Below are 17,107 nucleotides of genomic sequence, written 5' to 3' on the forward strand. Positions count from 1 at the left end.
GACACTAGTTTTTCTTTGTTCGAGTCATCCTGAAAATCACATGATTGAGAGCTGCTTGCTTTTTTCGTAGAACCCTGAATTGACTGTTTTGAACTGACTGACTTGGAATTCTCATTTTATGGCTTACTTGAGAAATGTCTGCTGAAAACATGCTTAATGGGAGAAAAGCTTGCTATGAGCAAGCTGTCCAGCTGATCTGACCCCATTTTGAAACAGAAAGCCTATTGTTGAGTTCAGGGTGAAACCGATTTATTCTTTTGAAAGCATGATTGAAGAAGATTTTTCTGAGCAAGCTGTCTGTAAGGCATCAGAAACCATAGTTTACTGGAAGTAACTTAACCATGTGTCAGTAGATGAGGGCAACAGACTCCAGAACATACATTTTAAGCTTTAAAAACTACAGATGCTGGCGATCTGAAACAAAACAGAAATTGCTGGTGAAACTCAGCAGGTCTGCCAGTTGTCTGTGGGGAGAAAGCAAAGTTAATGTTTCGAATCCAGTAACTCTTCAGAGTGCACGGGAATTGCAATCTTTTAGAAAAGGAAATGGGGCTATAAAAGCAACTGTCATCTCTCTTGATACAATTGCTCTTACAGGTTTAACTTAAATGTTACTGATTCTAGTTTTACACTTGATTTCTGTTTCTGCTTGTTAATTGTACAGATTAACACATTGCATTTTAATCACACAACTACTGTATTGGATGAATGGTGACGAACACAATTGCTGTGTTCTAATGAAGAGTCGCTGGACTCGATCCATTAACTTGGCTTTCTTCCCACAGATGCTTCCAGACCACCTGAGTTTTACCATAAATTCCTATTACTGTCAATGTTTTAAGCTTTTGCTGTCAAAAATAACCATTGGCCAAGGTGTTATTTGAGAAAACCTCTCTCTGCAGACTAATGTGTTTTCTCTTTTCCTGTAGCAAATGTTTATGTTTTTCTTTCTACTGTAGGGACATTTGGAAGACTGAGTATTTATTTTTATTTTTGTTTGGTTGATTTTTAGTAAATTTGAAAGCTGGTCTATATAAGGTATTTATTTGGTCATCTTGGTAATTTGAAAAGGTATTTTTGTCATGTACAGTGAAGTAGTGAAACAAGAGTGATGATGCATTCCCAGTCTTAATGCTCGGTAGCCAAGACTTCCATCAGAACCCTTGGTACCCCAGTCCTTCGATCCCTGAGAGATTGATATTTTCTATAACAACCTGTTCAGATGATCTGACACATCTGTGGAGCAAGCTGGGTCTTGAACCCAGGTCTCCTGGCTCAAAGATAGTAACATTACCACTTTGCCACAAGAGCCTTGCAATTGCCTTTGTTATAATGCAGGTGAAGTTTGGAGTGGGGTATAACAGAGTGAAAAAAACTTAAAATGTTTTTGGTCTTTTAACCAACAAAGGAGGTAGCAATGTACTTCGTAAATATTGTCAATGCAGTGAATGTTTGTTTCGGGTTACCTGTGTGGAAAGGAAAGTTTGTCCTGACGAGACTGATATTTAACATTTATTGCAGTTAATATTGTACTGTATTGGAGCTCAATGCTCCACAAACAAAAATATATCCTGCCTTTCTTGAATGCATAGGTTCAGTTTTGCACAATACATTATTCAGAGGACCTTTTAACAGAAAATGCTGTTTGACATTTGGCTGTAATTGTATCCAAATTTAGTTAGAAACTGAAAATGTTAGAAACTCTCATCCATTCAGGGAGAATCTGTGGAGAGAAAAACCAAGTATATGTTTAAGATGAATGACCTTATGCAAGAACTAGTTTTTCTAGCTTTTAATTATTTCTAATTTCTGGCATCTTTAGTTGTTTGCAAATAAATGCCAAAGCCAGTTCTTAGACTATTTACTGAAATAGGTGGAAACAGACAAACATTAGGACTGATGGAAGAATGCCCCACACTTTCATAAAATCTTCACTTTACATTTCCTGCTGTGCTGGCAATGATCTGAGTGGACATATTGCCTAAAAACCTGCTTAATGGGCAAGGCCCTACTTATTTTATTAGGCTGTAATTATGTTCCTTCCTCATTTTCAGTCATCTCCTTCCTTGTTCCCACAAAGCAAATATGACACACATTTTCCAAATGTCTTGATTTTCCACAGAGGTATGTGCATATTTCTTGCATACTTCAGTAGCTGGGATATTTAATTCCTCTTTACATTTTCCAAGTAACATTTTATTGATTACTTCTTAATTAGCTGTCAAGAGGAATGTTCTCATGTTCTCATGTTCATATTTGTGCTGTGTATCATGTTTTTTTTCCCTCTACTTTATCTATGATTATTTCCTGGAACCTAAGACTGTTCATGACTTATTTTTGAAATTGCTAAATTTATGTAGAATAGAATCTACAGCAGACAAGCAGACCATTTGATCCAAATAGTTCATACCACAGGGAAAGAGTAGAATCCTGTTTCTCTGTGGTCACAATGAGGGCAATAGAATATAGCCCACGGACTGCATCAATTCAACAAGGCAACTCCCCACTGCCTTCTCAAGAGCCGTTTGGGATGAGCAATAAATATTGACCTAGATAGTCATGCCCAGGACCCATGAGTGAATCATGTATTTTTTTTAAAAATCTTTACAGTATATCTAATTTTCTGTCTTGCTTTGTTTTCAGTTTGACCTTGAAGTACAGGTTAGGGGTCGCAATTGGTTTTCTTTAACACATAACTGGCTTTTGCTTCACCAGCATTTTGCCACCTTACCCATCCCCATTGCACTCAAGAGTTCAGCTTTCCTTGGCCCAAATATGATCTGGAACTGGCTGTATAGCTGTCAATCATCTACTGTCACCTATTGCATTCAGAAGATACCAATTCTCTAACCATTAAATGTAATGCAGGGACACCTCTAAATGCTTTTCAATCACTTGGAAATTTTTCAATATGTTCTATGAAATTTACAATCTGTGAGAGTTTATATGTGCAATAGTGTTGACAGTTGCTTTATTTTTAATTTCAAACAAGGTAGTTAAATTCACGAGTTGCCTGACTAAAGCAAAAGGAAAGAGGGTTTGGAGATTCAAGGGTGACTTGTTAATTTTCCCACTGTTCTCTTTTAATATCTTCAAAAAACAGAGTTTAATGATTTATTCTTGTTACTATTTGACAGATGTTTTAACAGTGTAAAATTTTCCATCTCAGCCAAGCCATTCAAATTAACTGCATATTGTGGGTGTTGAATGGAATTACTGCTGATGGAAACTATGTGCAGAACCAATGATAACACAGCTGCCAGGCAACATCAGCTGTTTTTTCCATCTTCCAGTGCAAAGCTAAGCTGATTACCATAGATATCTTGACTAAGTGCTGATGTCACTACTTTCCATTCGAAGTTCATGTTGTCCTAGTTGGAAGGTGCAGGTTTTGTTTAAGAATTTGCTGTCTCATACCGTAAAGCTCCTGAGGGCAAACACTACATTCTGTATAAATTAGAGTAGGGCACAACTTCTTGTAATTCAAACAAGTGTCAGCAACAGCTCAGCACTGTTTTGCTGGTTTACAAATCAGACCTTGGGAATCTTTTTCTCAAGAAACCATGCATTTTCAAAACCTTAACTGCAACGTTATTTTAATTGCCTGCTTGCCTGATTCTGAAGTCTTCACTGATGTTGATGTTCGGGTAAGGAGTTGGCTTAATACATTTTTTTTAAACATATCAGTTTAGGAATGATTGTTTCAAGCTATTGCATTGTTTGTACTTCTTGCTATTGCCAAAATTTAGGACACACTTGACTAGCTTGGTATATATGATTATTGTTAAGAATGTTTGGCACTTTGACTTGGACAGAATTGGTAGTTTGTGCTTGCATATGGAATTGTTATTGGGGTGATCTGATCTGGGGTTTCTAATACTTTCAATAGCTGTGATATGAAATGAAGATCTATCTACATTTTAAAATCTTTTTTTTAAATTGTTCCTGTTATTCTTGTTCATTTTAATATACAATATGTTTTGGGGAAAGAAAACAAAACTGTGTACAAACATAACCTTATTTATCAGCTGAGAGTGTGGGAGTTAATGGAAAAGTAGGTAACATCCATGTTTCTAATAAATGAGGAAGGGTTTCATGAGTAGTGCAGAGACTGGTAACTGCATTGTCCCAATATATTATTTCAATATCAATATTTTGTATCACAATCAGGCAAATTGATCAAGCATAAAACTTTGTGCAACATACTTTATTCTCAAGATATTTGTTAACAAATTGTAACAAAAAAATCCCTAGAAGTACGGATAGCTGCATATTTTCTCAGGATGCGATTAGACCTTTTGTACAATCTCTAAATGGAAGACCTCTTTGTTACATCCCACTTTTTTTTTAAAAAATTACTAAAGTTAACAGTGGGTTATCTGAAATTATATGTTCGTAGGAATTTATGAACAGAATTCCTACCCTTTTCTGACATCTAACTATAACCTAAGTAAAGGTTCTAATTGTTCACTGCAATAAACTTAAGATTTAAAAAGAGCATTGGTTAGCATGTTTAAAACCAATGAACCCACTTACATAAGCAGCAGTATTCTGTGCATAAGATGTTTATCAGGTATTGTTTGAAGTTATTATGTACCACATTTGCAGCATAAAGTCGTCTCTTTTTTGTTGTTTTGCTATTGTGAAAGAAGTACTTTCCATTGCTAAATAATGCAAAATGTTTCAATGTCTAAAATTTGAAGTAAAACAGTGGAAGATACAGCTAATATAAGCATTAGCAACCTCAAAAGCATGCTTTGTTTTTTTTCCATGGTACGGATATTAGATATATGTGATGAGTGTGTGAAGTATGTTTTGGGGCAGTCAGAAGGTTTCTGGTGTCTTTACATATTTTACAACAAATTGTTGGTTGTTAACTGGAATTGTAGCTTTGAACAGCAGAAGTGCTTAATGAGTACACCTTGGGAACATACTTGAGTACATGAGAAAAATTCTTTAGCTGCTAGCGCTTCATGTGCTAATACTAGGATAAAACAACATTATGGAAAGGTCGAATAAAATGGCGTTGTGTCATTATTATGTATGCAAATTTGCATTGCAAGTCACCTTATCCTCTAATATTGACTCGGTGTCTTCTGAAGTTTAAATTGAGCAATTGATGAGAGCACGTGTAGTTGGGCCTTATGGTAGTCCTGAGAACCACTGTGCAATGTCAGCAGTTTGTTCAGATATGTACTCTGACTTGGTGCCACAACACACACCGTACTTAAAGCTTTGTTGTCTAATTGTTCCAGACATATTAAGACCTACAGGGACTTTGTAGTATTAGTGTTGCCATGGGTTGGATGACACCTTCATGTGGTGTCTTGGCAATATTAATCCTTCAATCAAAACTTAAATCAAGATTATCACATTATTATCATGTAACTATTGTGGGCCCTCTTTGTAAGCAAATTGGCTGTCATATTTTCTACATTACAACACTGCAAAAAATATTTAATTAGCTATAAAGAACTTTGGGATTACAAGTCCTTTGGTAGAAAGGCCTGGATGACTTGCTGTGCTAAAAGTGCTTGTATAATGCAAGTTGTTGCAAAAGGTGCTATATAAATGCAAGTCTTTTACTATTGAAATATACAGTGAAACTTCCATTTATCAACTAGAACTTAATGGGAGATCAGTGTTGTTGTTGTGGGTAGCTGCCCTCGGGAGTACTGTCGTATAAGCCATTGCCGAGAAATTCTCAAACTGGCAAATTTGACAAGTGACTGTAGGTGGAATGAAAGGAATGCAAGAGGATCTGCAGTAGTGATAAATGGGAGTGGTTAGCTGCTTAAGGAAGTGGAGCAGCTTATTAACATTTGTTTTCCCTGACGTACTTTTGAATCTTTGTGACTCTCTGAAGGTATTTGTTGTGTTCCTCATTGCTAGCTTTGTGCCTTGCATCCATTAGGGGATAAAACAAGTGATCTTTTGTGAATCTTCCTGATTGATCACAAATCTACTGTCAAACTAAGAATGAGTCTTGAAAGATTATTTTTAAAACAACAAAGACTTGCTTTCATATATTAACAAGGTGCTATATGAAAATGTCCTGAGGCACTTGAAGTATGCTGCCAATCAAATTCTGTTCTGAAACCACAAGAGAAGAAATAGAGACCAGTGATTACTCCAAATCTAAGACACTTTGGGATGGTTGGCTGGTAAAGTCACCATTTGTTTGCCAACCCCACCCCTGAGTGCAGTTAAAAGGCAACTAAACTATTTGGTCATAGCCATAGGTTTTAACATGGCTCACATAATTTGCAACTTTATTATAGATTACAACCTTTTTCTGCTTGTGGTAAAGAGTGTGAAATACCCTTAACACCATCTGGCAGAATTTATTGGACAGGTTAGTGGGAATGTAGTGGATGTAGGTAAATCTTGGGTGATTTGATATTCTGTCTCACATCAAACTTGTGCTGACTTAACATGGGGCAGCATGCATTCCTCCAAAGGTGCAGGATATCACCTGAATCTATAAAACAGCACTGACAGGTCAATAAAGTTAGTGATTGATCGTATTTTGACATTTGTGCCATTTTGCCCTGCTTTCAGGTTTACTGAGCTCACATGGTTTGTTGTAGGGTAGGTATTAAGTCTATGATTCAATATGTGATGTACTTGCTCAGTTTCTGTGAGCAGAGAAGCTGTTTGGCCTCTGAATACACTCTACATTGTAAATGGCACAAATTGGGAGCAAGGCCTATGCTATGCTATTGTGGGGGGTTCCATTGGAAAATGTTGCGCTTTATAAATGAATTATATAGTACTTGTGCTGACTATTACCAGAGCATTCAGGAAATGGAGGGTTTAATTTTACAAGTCTGATGTTTGTTCCTTTCAGATAACCTTTTTAGTTAGCTACTGACTTGGACAAAGCATTTGAGGAATTGTCTAAACTTAAACTCTGAGTCAGAATGGAAAATTCCAGTTGCCAATTATTCTGGGAATGGATGTATGGTTTAATTATGTTTATAGTTGTACATTTCAGAAATTGAGTGGACTGAGAGTTAAATATTAATATAGACTATATGAATTCCTTTTGAAAAGACACTGGTGAGTTTAAGCCAATAAGGAAACCAACTGATTAAAGGTATATTTGCATTGTGCAGGATTTTTAGGATTTAATTTTTACTTTTTTAAGATTCAAGTGAGTATGTACTTGCCTATTGGAGCTGGGGAAAAGGTTTATTGTATGCCCTTTAACTATTAAGTTGGTTAACATCCATGATGGACTATAGTAGCCATTATCTGAAATGAATAGGCACAATAGTGAATTTTATTTTGTATTCTAACACATTTCTGTTCCATTGTTGAAGTTTTTCACCAAGACAGAGAGTTACCATATTTATTTTCAAGTAGACAAATTCAATTGGACAATTGTAAATTATAATCACATAAGGCAGAAGATTCAATTTAGATTAAGATCACTTCAGTTACAGAGCAGTAAAACAATGAAATTTAACTTGGCAGCATACATGCAAATGATTTCGAATTGGCAATAAGAAAATGTCTAATGTGTTGGAATCTGTCTACATTCTAGTAGAATTTAATGTTTACTAAAAAATGTGTTTTGGGCATTAATTGGATTTTTTTATTTCCTCGCGAGGTCTGGCATCATTTCCTAATGGCTGATGTGGCTGGGTGCAGAGCCTATGATTCCATCTCTTCCTCTACTTGACATTAGACACCTGAACTGGATTGTTTACAGTGTTGGCTCAGCTCAGTTTATTGATCCCCATTGCTCTCCAATACAAAGCCTACCTGCTTCTACCCTAAGTAGTAGAGATCAGTAAGGATTGTGAAGGTTTATAGCTCAGGTTAAGGTTTAGGGTGTAGGTTTGCTCGCTGAGCTGTTTGATATCCAGATGTTTCATTACCTGGCTAGGTAACATCATCAGTGGTGACCTCCAAGTGAAGCGAAGCTGTTGTCTCTTGCTTTCTATTTATGTTTGTACTGGATGAGGTTCCTGGGGTTTGTGGTGATGTCATTTCCTGTTCATTTTCTGAGGGGTTGATAGATGGTATCTAGATCTATGTGTTTGTTGTTGTGGTTGGAGTGCCAGGCCTCGAGGAATTCTCTGGCATGTCTTTGCTTAGCCTGTCTCAGGATAGATGTGTTGTCCCAGTCAAAATGGTGTTTTTTTTCATCCGTGTGTAGGATTACAAGGGGGAGAGGGTCGTGTCTTTGTGGCTAGCTGGTGTTCGTGTATCCTGGTGTCTAATTTTCTTCCTGTTTGTCCTACGTAGTGTTTGTGGCAGTCCTTGTATAGGATTTTGTAGGTAAAGTTGGTTTTGTCCATGGGTTGTGCTAGGTGTTTTAAGTTTGTTAGTTTTTGTTTGAGAGTGTTGGTGGATTTGTGTGCTACTAGGATTCGGAGGGGTCTTATAGATCAGCTTGTCTGCTGCTGGAATTTATATTTTATAGTCTTGACTCTTGATATGTCCGGTGTCCTCATACCTGGACTTCATCCTTCATTAACCTGAACACCCACCCAAACGTCTGCTGATATTCTCACTTGTACCAAGCCCTGTTCACCCATCAGCTCTCTGGTTGCTGTTCATGTTTATTCTTGGTCTTAAAATATTTAATTTTAAAAGTTTTTACCCTTGTATTTAAATTCCTCTGCAGCATGGTCTTACCCATGTCCTTTCAACTCCTTCAGCTATCCCTGAACCCTTCACCTTCCAACTCTAACGTCTTGTGCATTCCCCACTTTGTTCACCCATTATTTGGCTGTTGTGCCATTAACCTTCTAGGCTCCAAGTTTAGGACACCCCTCCTTAAATCTGTCTTTCCTTTTACTGTTCTTTGTAAATACCACCCCTCTGTGATATGAAGGTTTCGGGACTACGTCTAGCTGCAGAATGGAGGGGTAGGTGGGTCCTGTAAGCTGGATCCAGGAAGTAGTGGAAAGTGGCACATTTAACCTGGTAGGTCCAGCAATCCCCATCTGCTCGAATTTACGAGGCTTCCTGGGTCTTGACCAGCAATAAGTCTCAAATGGTGGATTGATGCAAGATTTGTTAAGATATTTAAATTGTCAACCTATCACCTGGAAGTAGACCCTGTTTCCAGTGAAATTATTAAAAGATATGAGTTTGAGGTCATGGTTCAGATTTTTAACACTAACTTTTCACCCAATCCAAACTCGGTTCTTGTTTTGGGATTAATATATCCTCAGCTAAATGAGGATGGATAGATAGAAAGGGAAAAGCATAAGGTGGAGAAAGTGCCCGTGATCTGGACATTTTGATTGAAGAGAAAATTCGGATCTACATGTAGATATGCAGATCACCTCATCATCGATGTTAGACAGAGGTTCCACTTTCTTGTCCCATCTTCATAAACACAGCTGCTCATTCTGCAATGCCAGCACCTAGTACCAGACAGAACGTATGAACTGTAGCTTAGACTTGGAGATCCTAAAACTAAAATTAATCTGAGGAGACAACAAACTATCTCAGGCTGTGCAATAATTCAGAGGAAAACGGACCAATTGAATGGGCAGGCAGGTGTAAACCAGTCAAGATGAGAGAATTTCATTATTTCTGATGGATAAGCAGGAAATGCCAGCATGTACTCAATGAAAAAAAAGTTGAAAGGCATGGGTGAACATAACATATGAGGAACTCTGGGTCTATACTCAATGGAATTTAGAAGGATGGGGGGGTGGATCTAATTGAAACTTACAGAATACTGAATGGGCTGGACAAAATGGGTGTTGGCAAGATGTTTCCATTGGTAGCAGAGACTAGAATCTGAAGGCACAACCTTAAAGAATGGAGATAAGGAGAAGATTCTTCAGCCAGAGAGTGGTGAATCTATGGAATTCATTGCCACAGAAGGCTGTAGCGGCCAGGTCATTGAATATATTCAAGACTGAGATAGATATGTTCTTGAATATCAAGGGGATCAAGAGTTATGGGGAGAATGGGTTTGAGAAACTTATCAGCCATGATTGAATGGTGGAGCAGACTCAATGGGCTGAATGACCTAATTTCTGCTCCTATATTTTATGATCTTATAGAGCAATAAAATCGAGGAATTCAACTAACCTTTTTTCAAAATAGATGAAGCTATAAAAAAGAATTGTTTTCCAAGGGTTGTTATTAGGTTGCAGTGGTTTGGGTTCACTCACTACAATCTTCCTTGGTATCTTTTCTTCAAAAGCACACTGGTGTATGATTTTGTGAAAAATAGGCATTGCCCTTGCATGGAATTGTGAACTGCTTGAAGGAAATGCCACAAGATGATTGTTAGTGAAGTAAACCAGGACAAATTGCCATCAGAAAATGGAAACAAATGATCAGGAGCAAGCATGCTTCTCTTGCACTCACCCCGATGATACTGAGCTTGTCAATTGCTGGCTTCGTCCAGCTGACTGTAAAAGGCAAAGTCATCGTAGTCCTACTCAACTATCAACCTGCTCTCTCATTAGAGAGAGCCGACTGGTGGTCGTTTAATCTTCGGTTCGCCATGTCTCAGACAAGGAGGCAAGGTTGAAAAAGTGGGATATTCATGGAAACTTCAGTTGTATGGGAATTGAGCCCTCACTGTTGACGCACTCTGTATGTCCAGCTAACTGAGCTAACTATCCCCCATCTAGCTGAAGGCTAGGTGTAAATCTGCTGGCCTGATAGGGGTGTGCAGTCCTGAAGACTGGCCCGTGCATTTAAAGCAAGGTATGCAAAACCGATTCTCTGTAGGTTCAGATGGAGGAAATGGAACTTGGCAGCATTATTGTGATTGTTGTACTTCTCATTAATGAAACATTATCCTTTCAGTGATCAATATTGATATGCGTTGGAAACAAGTCATTGTCCTTTCAACATATGGGCAACTAAAGGTTACAAGCTTTTTTATTTTCAAGACAGAAATATGTTTTGTAAAATGAAATGTAGCTTTTATATTCAGATGTACAAAATCAGTTGCTAAGTGTTATCTTGTGCAAAAATGTTGTGTCAAAATTTGTTTGGCCACTTTTATGTTGTTTGTGGATTTTTTTTTTAAAAAATGATTGCTCAGGTGAAATGGGAAAGATGAATCATTTGAAAACAGCTGATATCTATGAATTCACAGGCAGTAAAAATAAAAATAGTCTGCATGAGGGCTCTTGGGTGCAGTGGTAGTGACTCTAATACCTCTAAACCAGGAGACTCCAGGATCAACACCACCTGCTGCATAACTATGTTACCACTCTTGCCCCCCAGTTAATGAGCTTATTATCTATGTCCTGTAATCCTGCGTTGTCGCTAGTGGCAATCCAGAAGCATGCATCTGTTTATTTCTTGTGGAGAACTGATCAGGATACTGCTGCCTATTTGGCACCATTGATAAACCACAGGGTCCAAGATTATGTTCCCCCCTTTGAGCCCAGAAAACTGATGGGAAAATCAGAAAATTTGTGGAACTCTGTAGAGAATTTGTAACGGTAAAGAAATTTATTTTTCTTCCTTGCCTTTGATCTGCCTGTTTTTTAGTGATAATAAAGTGACAGAGGACTGTGATTCAGATGTCATGTTGAAAACTGCTAAACCTGTCCTGCAACTAATTGCTTGGAATTTAACCATTGGTTTACTCTCTTCATAGGATGACTTTGAGACACTATTCAGAGCCTATGACAAGAATGTGACCTTTCAGTTTTTTAAGAGCTTCAGGCGTGTACGGATCAACTTCAGCAACCCCCTTGCAGCAACTGAGGCCAGAATTCAACTTCATGAAACAGAGTTTAATGGGAAGAAAATGAAACTGTACTTTGCACAGGTAGTCATTTCTACTTCTATAATTTTAAAGCAAGGTCTTTTGATTAAATCTATTTGCTTAAAATGTTTTGAAGTCCTTACAGATTGGGTTTTTTGTACTTCTATGAGACCTTGTCCTAAATTGTCCTAAATTAATGCTGGAAAAAACCTAAAGGTCAACTTTTTCATACAGAGGGTGATGTGTGTGTATGGAATGAGCTGCCAGAGGATGTGGTGGAGCTGGGTACAATTACAACATTTAAGAGGCATCTGGATGGGTACATAATAGGAAGGGTTTGGAGGGATATGGGCCATATTGCTGGCAAATGGGACTAGATTAATTTTAGGATATCTGGTTGGCATGGACGCGTTGGACTGAAGGGTCTGTTTCCGTGCTGTACACTTTATGACTCTGACAAAATGTTCACTGTTATCACACACAATTGGTGTCTGAGAATAGGGCTCTTGAACAGTTTGTGTCCCGACCAGAGGGAACTCCTGGAGTTTTAGACGTGAGAACTTCTGAGTTTCCAGTTCCAATAAAGTTCAGTTCACACTGGCTAGAAATGACCTCGGTGGGATGAGATGTGTATATTGATGGCAATGGAGAATTGGATACAATCTATTAGGAGAGGGCTGATGCAGAAATAGTGACTTGAGATGAAACTTTAAGAAATGAAACTACTATATGGGGAATAGGCAACAAAAATGGGTAAAACTTGAACTTGAGGGAAGGCTTATAAGGCATCAAGGAGAGATTGGAGTAAGTGATATCACTAGTTTAATAATTGAGATGCAGACTGGTTACATGTGTTTGAATCCCACTATGTCAAGTGGTGACTTCAGTAAAACATTTGATTTAAAATAAGTAGAGTCTGACAACTATGCAACCACTGTCAGTTGCTATGGAAAGCCACCCAGTAATGCCATCCTTACCTGGTAGGCCTCCATGAGACTCCAGATGCATAGCAATGTGGTTGACTCTTGCCTGCTCTTGGGAAATTAAAGATAGGCAATAAATGTTGGCCCAGCAGTGACACCTATGTCCCGTGAACAAATTTTTTTTTTAAATGAAAGTCAAAGTGAAAGTGGGAAAGAACATACGGCTGAAAATCAGGTGAAAGGACAACAAATGGCATGGAATCTGTAGGTTTGTGCAGAGTAGGCCAACTCTTGACCCTTTTGTGCCTGAACTGCTTGTCCTGTGAGGTGGTGGTAGAGATTGCAACTGACCATTCATATCACTGAAAAGACCATACTGACAGCTGTATGTGTTGTGGAATAATAGCACAGATTTCACACATTTCTTCCTCCTTGGATCTGACCTAGAATCTGTAGATTCCTACAGACACTACATGGGTCTGTGCCAGGAGTCACCAGATATTGTTGCCATCATAATGGCAGATGAGCCCAATTATTGTTGATTTACCTTCATATTCAGTATCAGTCAACTCATAAAATACTGAATGAAGTGCATCTTACAGGTAATCAGCATCAATTGTAATCAATTGTTTATAAATCTTCTCAAAACTCGCTAAGGTGATCAGCATTGTTGTTAATCAAGTCTTTTTATATATATCACATACATGCCATAAAGCTGACATCGCTGGTACCTACAACAATCTTCTTGTGAGTAATTAAATTGATTGGGGTGACATGTAATACATAAAACCAGTAAAGACAGTGTGGGAGAAACTCAGCAGGTCTGCAGCATCTGTATAGAGAGAGAGAAACAGGTGTTGTTTGAGTCCAACTTGACTCTTCTTCAGAATTACATCTGTGGAGTTCCGAACAAAGGTCACCGGACTGGAAATATCAACTGTTTCTCACTCCACAGATCCTGCCAGACCTGTTGAGTATCTCTAGCACGTTGTCTTCACTGCAGATGCTGGAAATCTAAAATGTTGTCCTTAAGATTCCACACAGTGCAACCTGGACCAGTTTCGCAGTTAACAATAGCCACTTTGTGTCTGAAAATTAGGTTCTGCTGTTTGGAAAATGTACTGTTGGGTGTTTGAAATAGAAAACTTCTGTTCTTAATTTCAATTTAACTTTGTGCACAAGATTCATTTGCAATTTTCAATTTAGAGCTAATTGCAGAACATTTTAAAATGAGTAATGTGATTTTTCTTTTAGATCCAGAACAAGTCTTTCAGTAAAGGTAGCCCACACCTGGCTCCACCACATCCAGAAAAGCAGTTCCTCATCTCTCCACCAGCATCGCCTCCTGTTGGCTGGAAACAAGCTGAAGATGCCACTCCGGTTATAAACTATGACCTGCTGTATGCAATATCTAAGCTGGGCCCAGGTAATCAATGCAGTTTGCTAGAAGCTTGCTACCACTTAATTCTCTCTTCCTCTTTGTCCCACCCTGAAGCATTTTTTTCTTTTGCGCAATTGAAACATAGCTGCAGATTTTCTGCAAACACATCAACACTCCTTAAATAGTAAGTATTTTGTGGTGAGCTAGTGGTTTGATTAAATGCGCCCATTTATAATTTCCATTCTGTTAAGTACGTTTCTGTTTCACTGTGAGAAATTCAAATGTATAGCACCAGTTTCCTTTATTTTGTACATAGAGAGAAGATATCTTTTATCTGTCCCAGTGTAGTCCCTTCTGCTTGTTAGGGATATTTAAAGTTTTATTCCAGATTACTGTGGTGACATTCAGAGTCTGAATACAGAATAATGTTGACCCAGAAGTGGATCAGTTGTCAAGAGTGTGGGTTGATGACCTTTTCTTTGGAAAAGCAAACTAGAAGGGGGAAGAAAAGAGAACTGAAATGGAAGAAATGTATTGAGAGGGTGTGATGACTGTTCAACTATGATGAATATGTTTTGAAACAACTGAAAGGAGATGAAGGGAATAAGTCCCCTAGTGTAGACACACCAAGTTTGTAAGAGTTAAGATGAACAATCAGTTAAATGGAGAAATTATTGTCTACTGCAAATGTGTTGCTGGTCAAAGCACAGCAGGCCAGGCAGCATCTCAGGAATAGAGAATTCGACGTTTCGAGCATAAGCCCTTCATCAGGAAACTTAAATTATTGTCTACTGTCAGTTTTGGGATTTGAAACCTTGTAGATTATAAGAAGAAACAAGGGCTAAAGATAATGTGCTGTTATTCTTAGAAATAATAACTTGTTATAAGAGGTGATAGTAAGTCCCAGTCAACACATTGATATATGGTTTGAATAATGTGTTAAATCTTGTGTCAAATGTAAGGTTTTTTAAATATGTGGTTAATATCCAGTCTCTTTTGTATCCTGTACAGGAGAGAAATACGAATTGCATGCAGGTACTGAGACCACTCCCAGTGTCGTCGTTCATGTCTGTGAAAGTGACCCAGAACTGGAACAGGAGCAAGAGGAGGAAGAAGGCAGAAATCGACCTAAACCAAAAATCATTCAGACAAGACGGCCAGACTACACTGCCAGCCATTCTAAGCAAAAGTGAATTTGACCACTTTTTTTTTTGTGCGCTTGGACTCCTCATGTAGAGAGCGATCACACTACTGAGTTATAATGCGGATACTGGACAGAAAGCAATGTAACTAGTGAGAATGATTGAGTTCCCAAACATACAACTGTATGCTTACTGATAGGCAGAAATAATATGGGAAATTTGTACTGTATAAATTCTGTTATGTTTTCTGCTGCAAGCCTGCACATAATTTGCTAAGGCATTAAATAAGGACAGCTGGAGAGAGCAGCAGAATGGTTATGGTCCACATGAAAATGTTGTGGCTGTGGTTGGCACTGAACAATTTTTGTTGTCTGTCCTATCATTTTGGTGTCTTCGAATGTTGGAATGACTTGTCCCCTCCACGGTTTTACTTCATTTGCATATTGTTGCAAAATTGCAGTTAATCATGTGGTGTTTAGAGTGGCCTGCTAGATATTTGCAGTAGTCCTTACGAGCAGAGCCAGCATGTTTGGAATTTTGGCATATTCAATACTTAAGCAGGGAGGTGAACTTAATTGCAAATAGTAGCTGTTGCACATGTTAATTCAACCACTTATCAGGATCATTTTAAGTATCTCTGACTTATAGCATTATCTTTTATCAAATTGCATCACAACGGGCGGGTGAGTTGATGATTGATACACACCCTCTTGTGCTTTACCATTGTGTATCTTCTGCAACATAGCTACCTATCTCCTTGTGCTGAAACTAACCATATATACTAAAGCACAGGCTATCGTGTGGAAATATTAAAGATTCATTATCCTGGTGGATTTTTTTTTTAATTTACTGGCACAAGTCATGTGAGCTGTTACGATTGCTTCACAGTGTATCATGCATGACCAATTCCACTTTAGATTGTCCTTTTTTTATTGTTTAATGTTAGCGTTGAACATAGATACTTAAGCCCATTGTATTATGTTTCTCCTGACTGGTTTACCTGCACAGTGAAGGACTGCAGTGCTGTGTGCTTTCAGAATGATTAACGTTCTTAATTATTTTAATGGTTTTTTGAACTTCATAATCCAGAATGAAGGCCAAATCCTGAGGATAGTCACTGTATGGAATGGATTGAATGGATTGAATTTCAAACCAAAAAAGCTCTGAGGGTGGTCATTTTTTTTTCCCAAACCACCTACCAATTTTAGTTTTGAGCAGGTTGGGAATAAAAGGGGACTAGATCATATGAATTTATGTAGAAAGCTAGAAAAGTATTTAAAAGTATGAGACTTGCTATCTGGGAGGAAAAAGCAGCAGAAATAAGACTTATTAAGGCAATTTGTTGTAACCAATTCAATTCCATATGTACCACTACATTTTAACATGTTATCATAGCCTGAAATTTTGGTTACTTGAGCTATCCATTGATTACTTGTTAATGTGACTACCTTGAGTAAATGTGGAAAGTACAAATTTACTAATTTGTGATGTCTCGTCACAGTATACCCATCCTGTGTAAAATGTTCAAACCTTTCAAGCTGTATCTCTAGAAGTGTAATATCAGTAAACTATTAAATTATTGGGATTGTTCTGTACATATTGTTCATATTTGTACAGATTGGAATAATTGGGCAAATGTGGGATGTTTACAAATAAATACATTTGCTTTAAAGACCTTGTTAACTTTTTTTTTATTTATATCCATCACGTCTTCCTTCAAAATGGAAGTATTGAATCCAAGGTTGATCCTCCGCAAGATGGTTGTTAACAATGTTCTAGCTGTTTGATTTTGATTCTGCCTCTGGTACTGACAGTGCTGATTTTTAAAAATGCATATGTGTATAAACCTGTTACTGCCTGTGGATAAGTGAATAACATTAGTTGAAGTTTCCTTTTTTGTATTATATTTTCACTTAGTTTTTATTTCCCATTTCTTTGAAAAGGAGCTTTC

The 17,107-nt window shown here is 37.8% G+C and overlaps 1 protein-coding gene across 2 annotated transcripts in view; it reads left to right on the forward strand.

Moving 5' to 3' along the window:
* Positions 1-16,793, forward strand: part of LOC132821153 (calcipressin-1-like) — an 83,070-nt gene extending 66,277 nt beyond the window's left edge. Inside the window, exons 1-4 of one of the 2 annotated variants that reach the window (XM_060833752.1) lie at positions 3,388-3,647; positions 11,600-11,773; positions 13,888-14,059; positions 15,026-16,793. In XM_060833752.1, coding sequence (XP_060689735.1) covers positions 3,564-3,647; positions 11,600-11,773; positions 13,888-14,059; positions 15,026-15,207 — 612 coding nt within the window. In that variant the 5' untranslated portion in view covers positions 3,388-3,563 and the 3' untranslated portion in view covers positions 15,208-16,793. Of the gene's footprint in view, positions 1-3,387; positions 3,648-11,599; positions 11,774-13,887; positions 14,060-15,025 lie in introns of those variants that run through there. The other variant, XM_060833751.1, reaches the window with a different exon arrangement.
* Positions 16,794-17,107: the final 314 nt, after the last annotated feature.

The sequence above is a fragment of the Hemiscyllium ocellatum genome, chromosome 12 (assembly GCF_020745735.1).
Source record: "Hemiscyllium ocellatum isolate sHemOce1 chromosome 12, sHemOce1.pat.X.cur, whole genome shotgun sequence".
In the NCBI taxonomy this organism is placed as follows: domain Eukaryota; kingdom Metazoa; phylum Chordata; class Chondrichthyes; order Orectolobiformes; family Hemiscylliidae; genus Hemiscyllium; species Hemiscyllium ocellatum.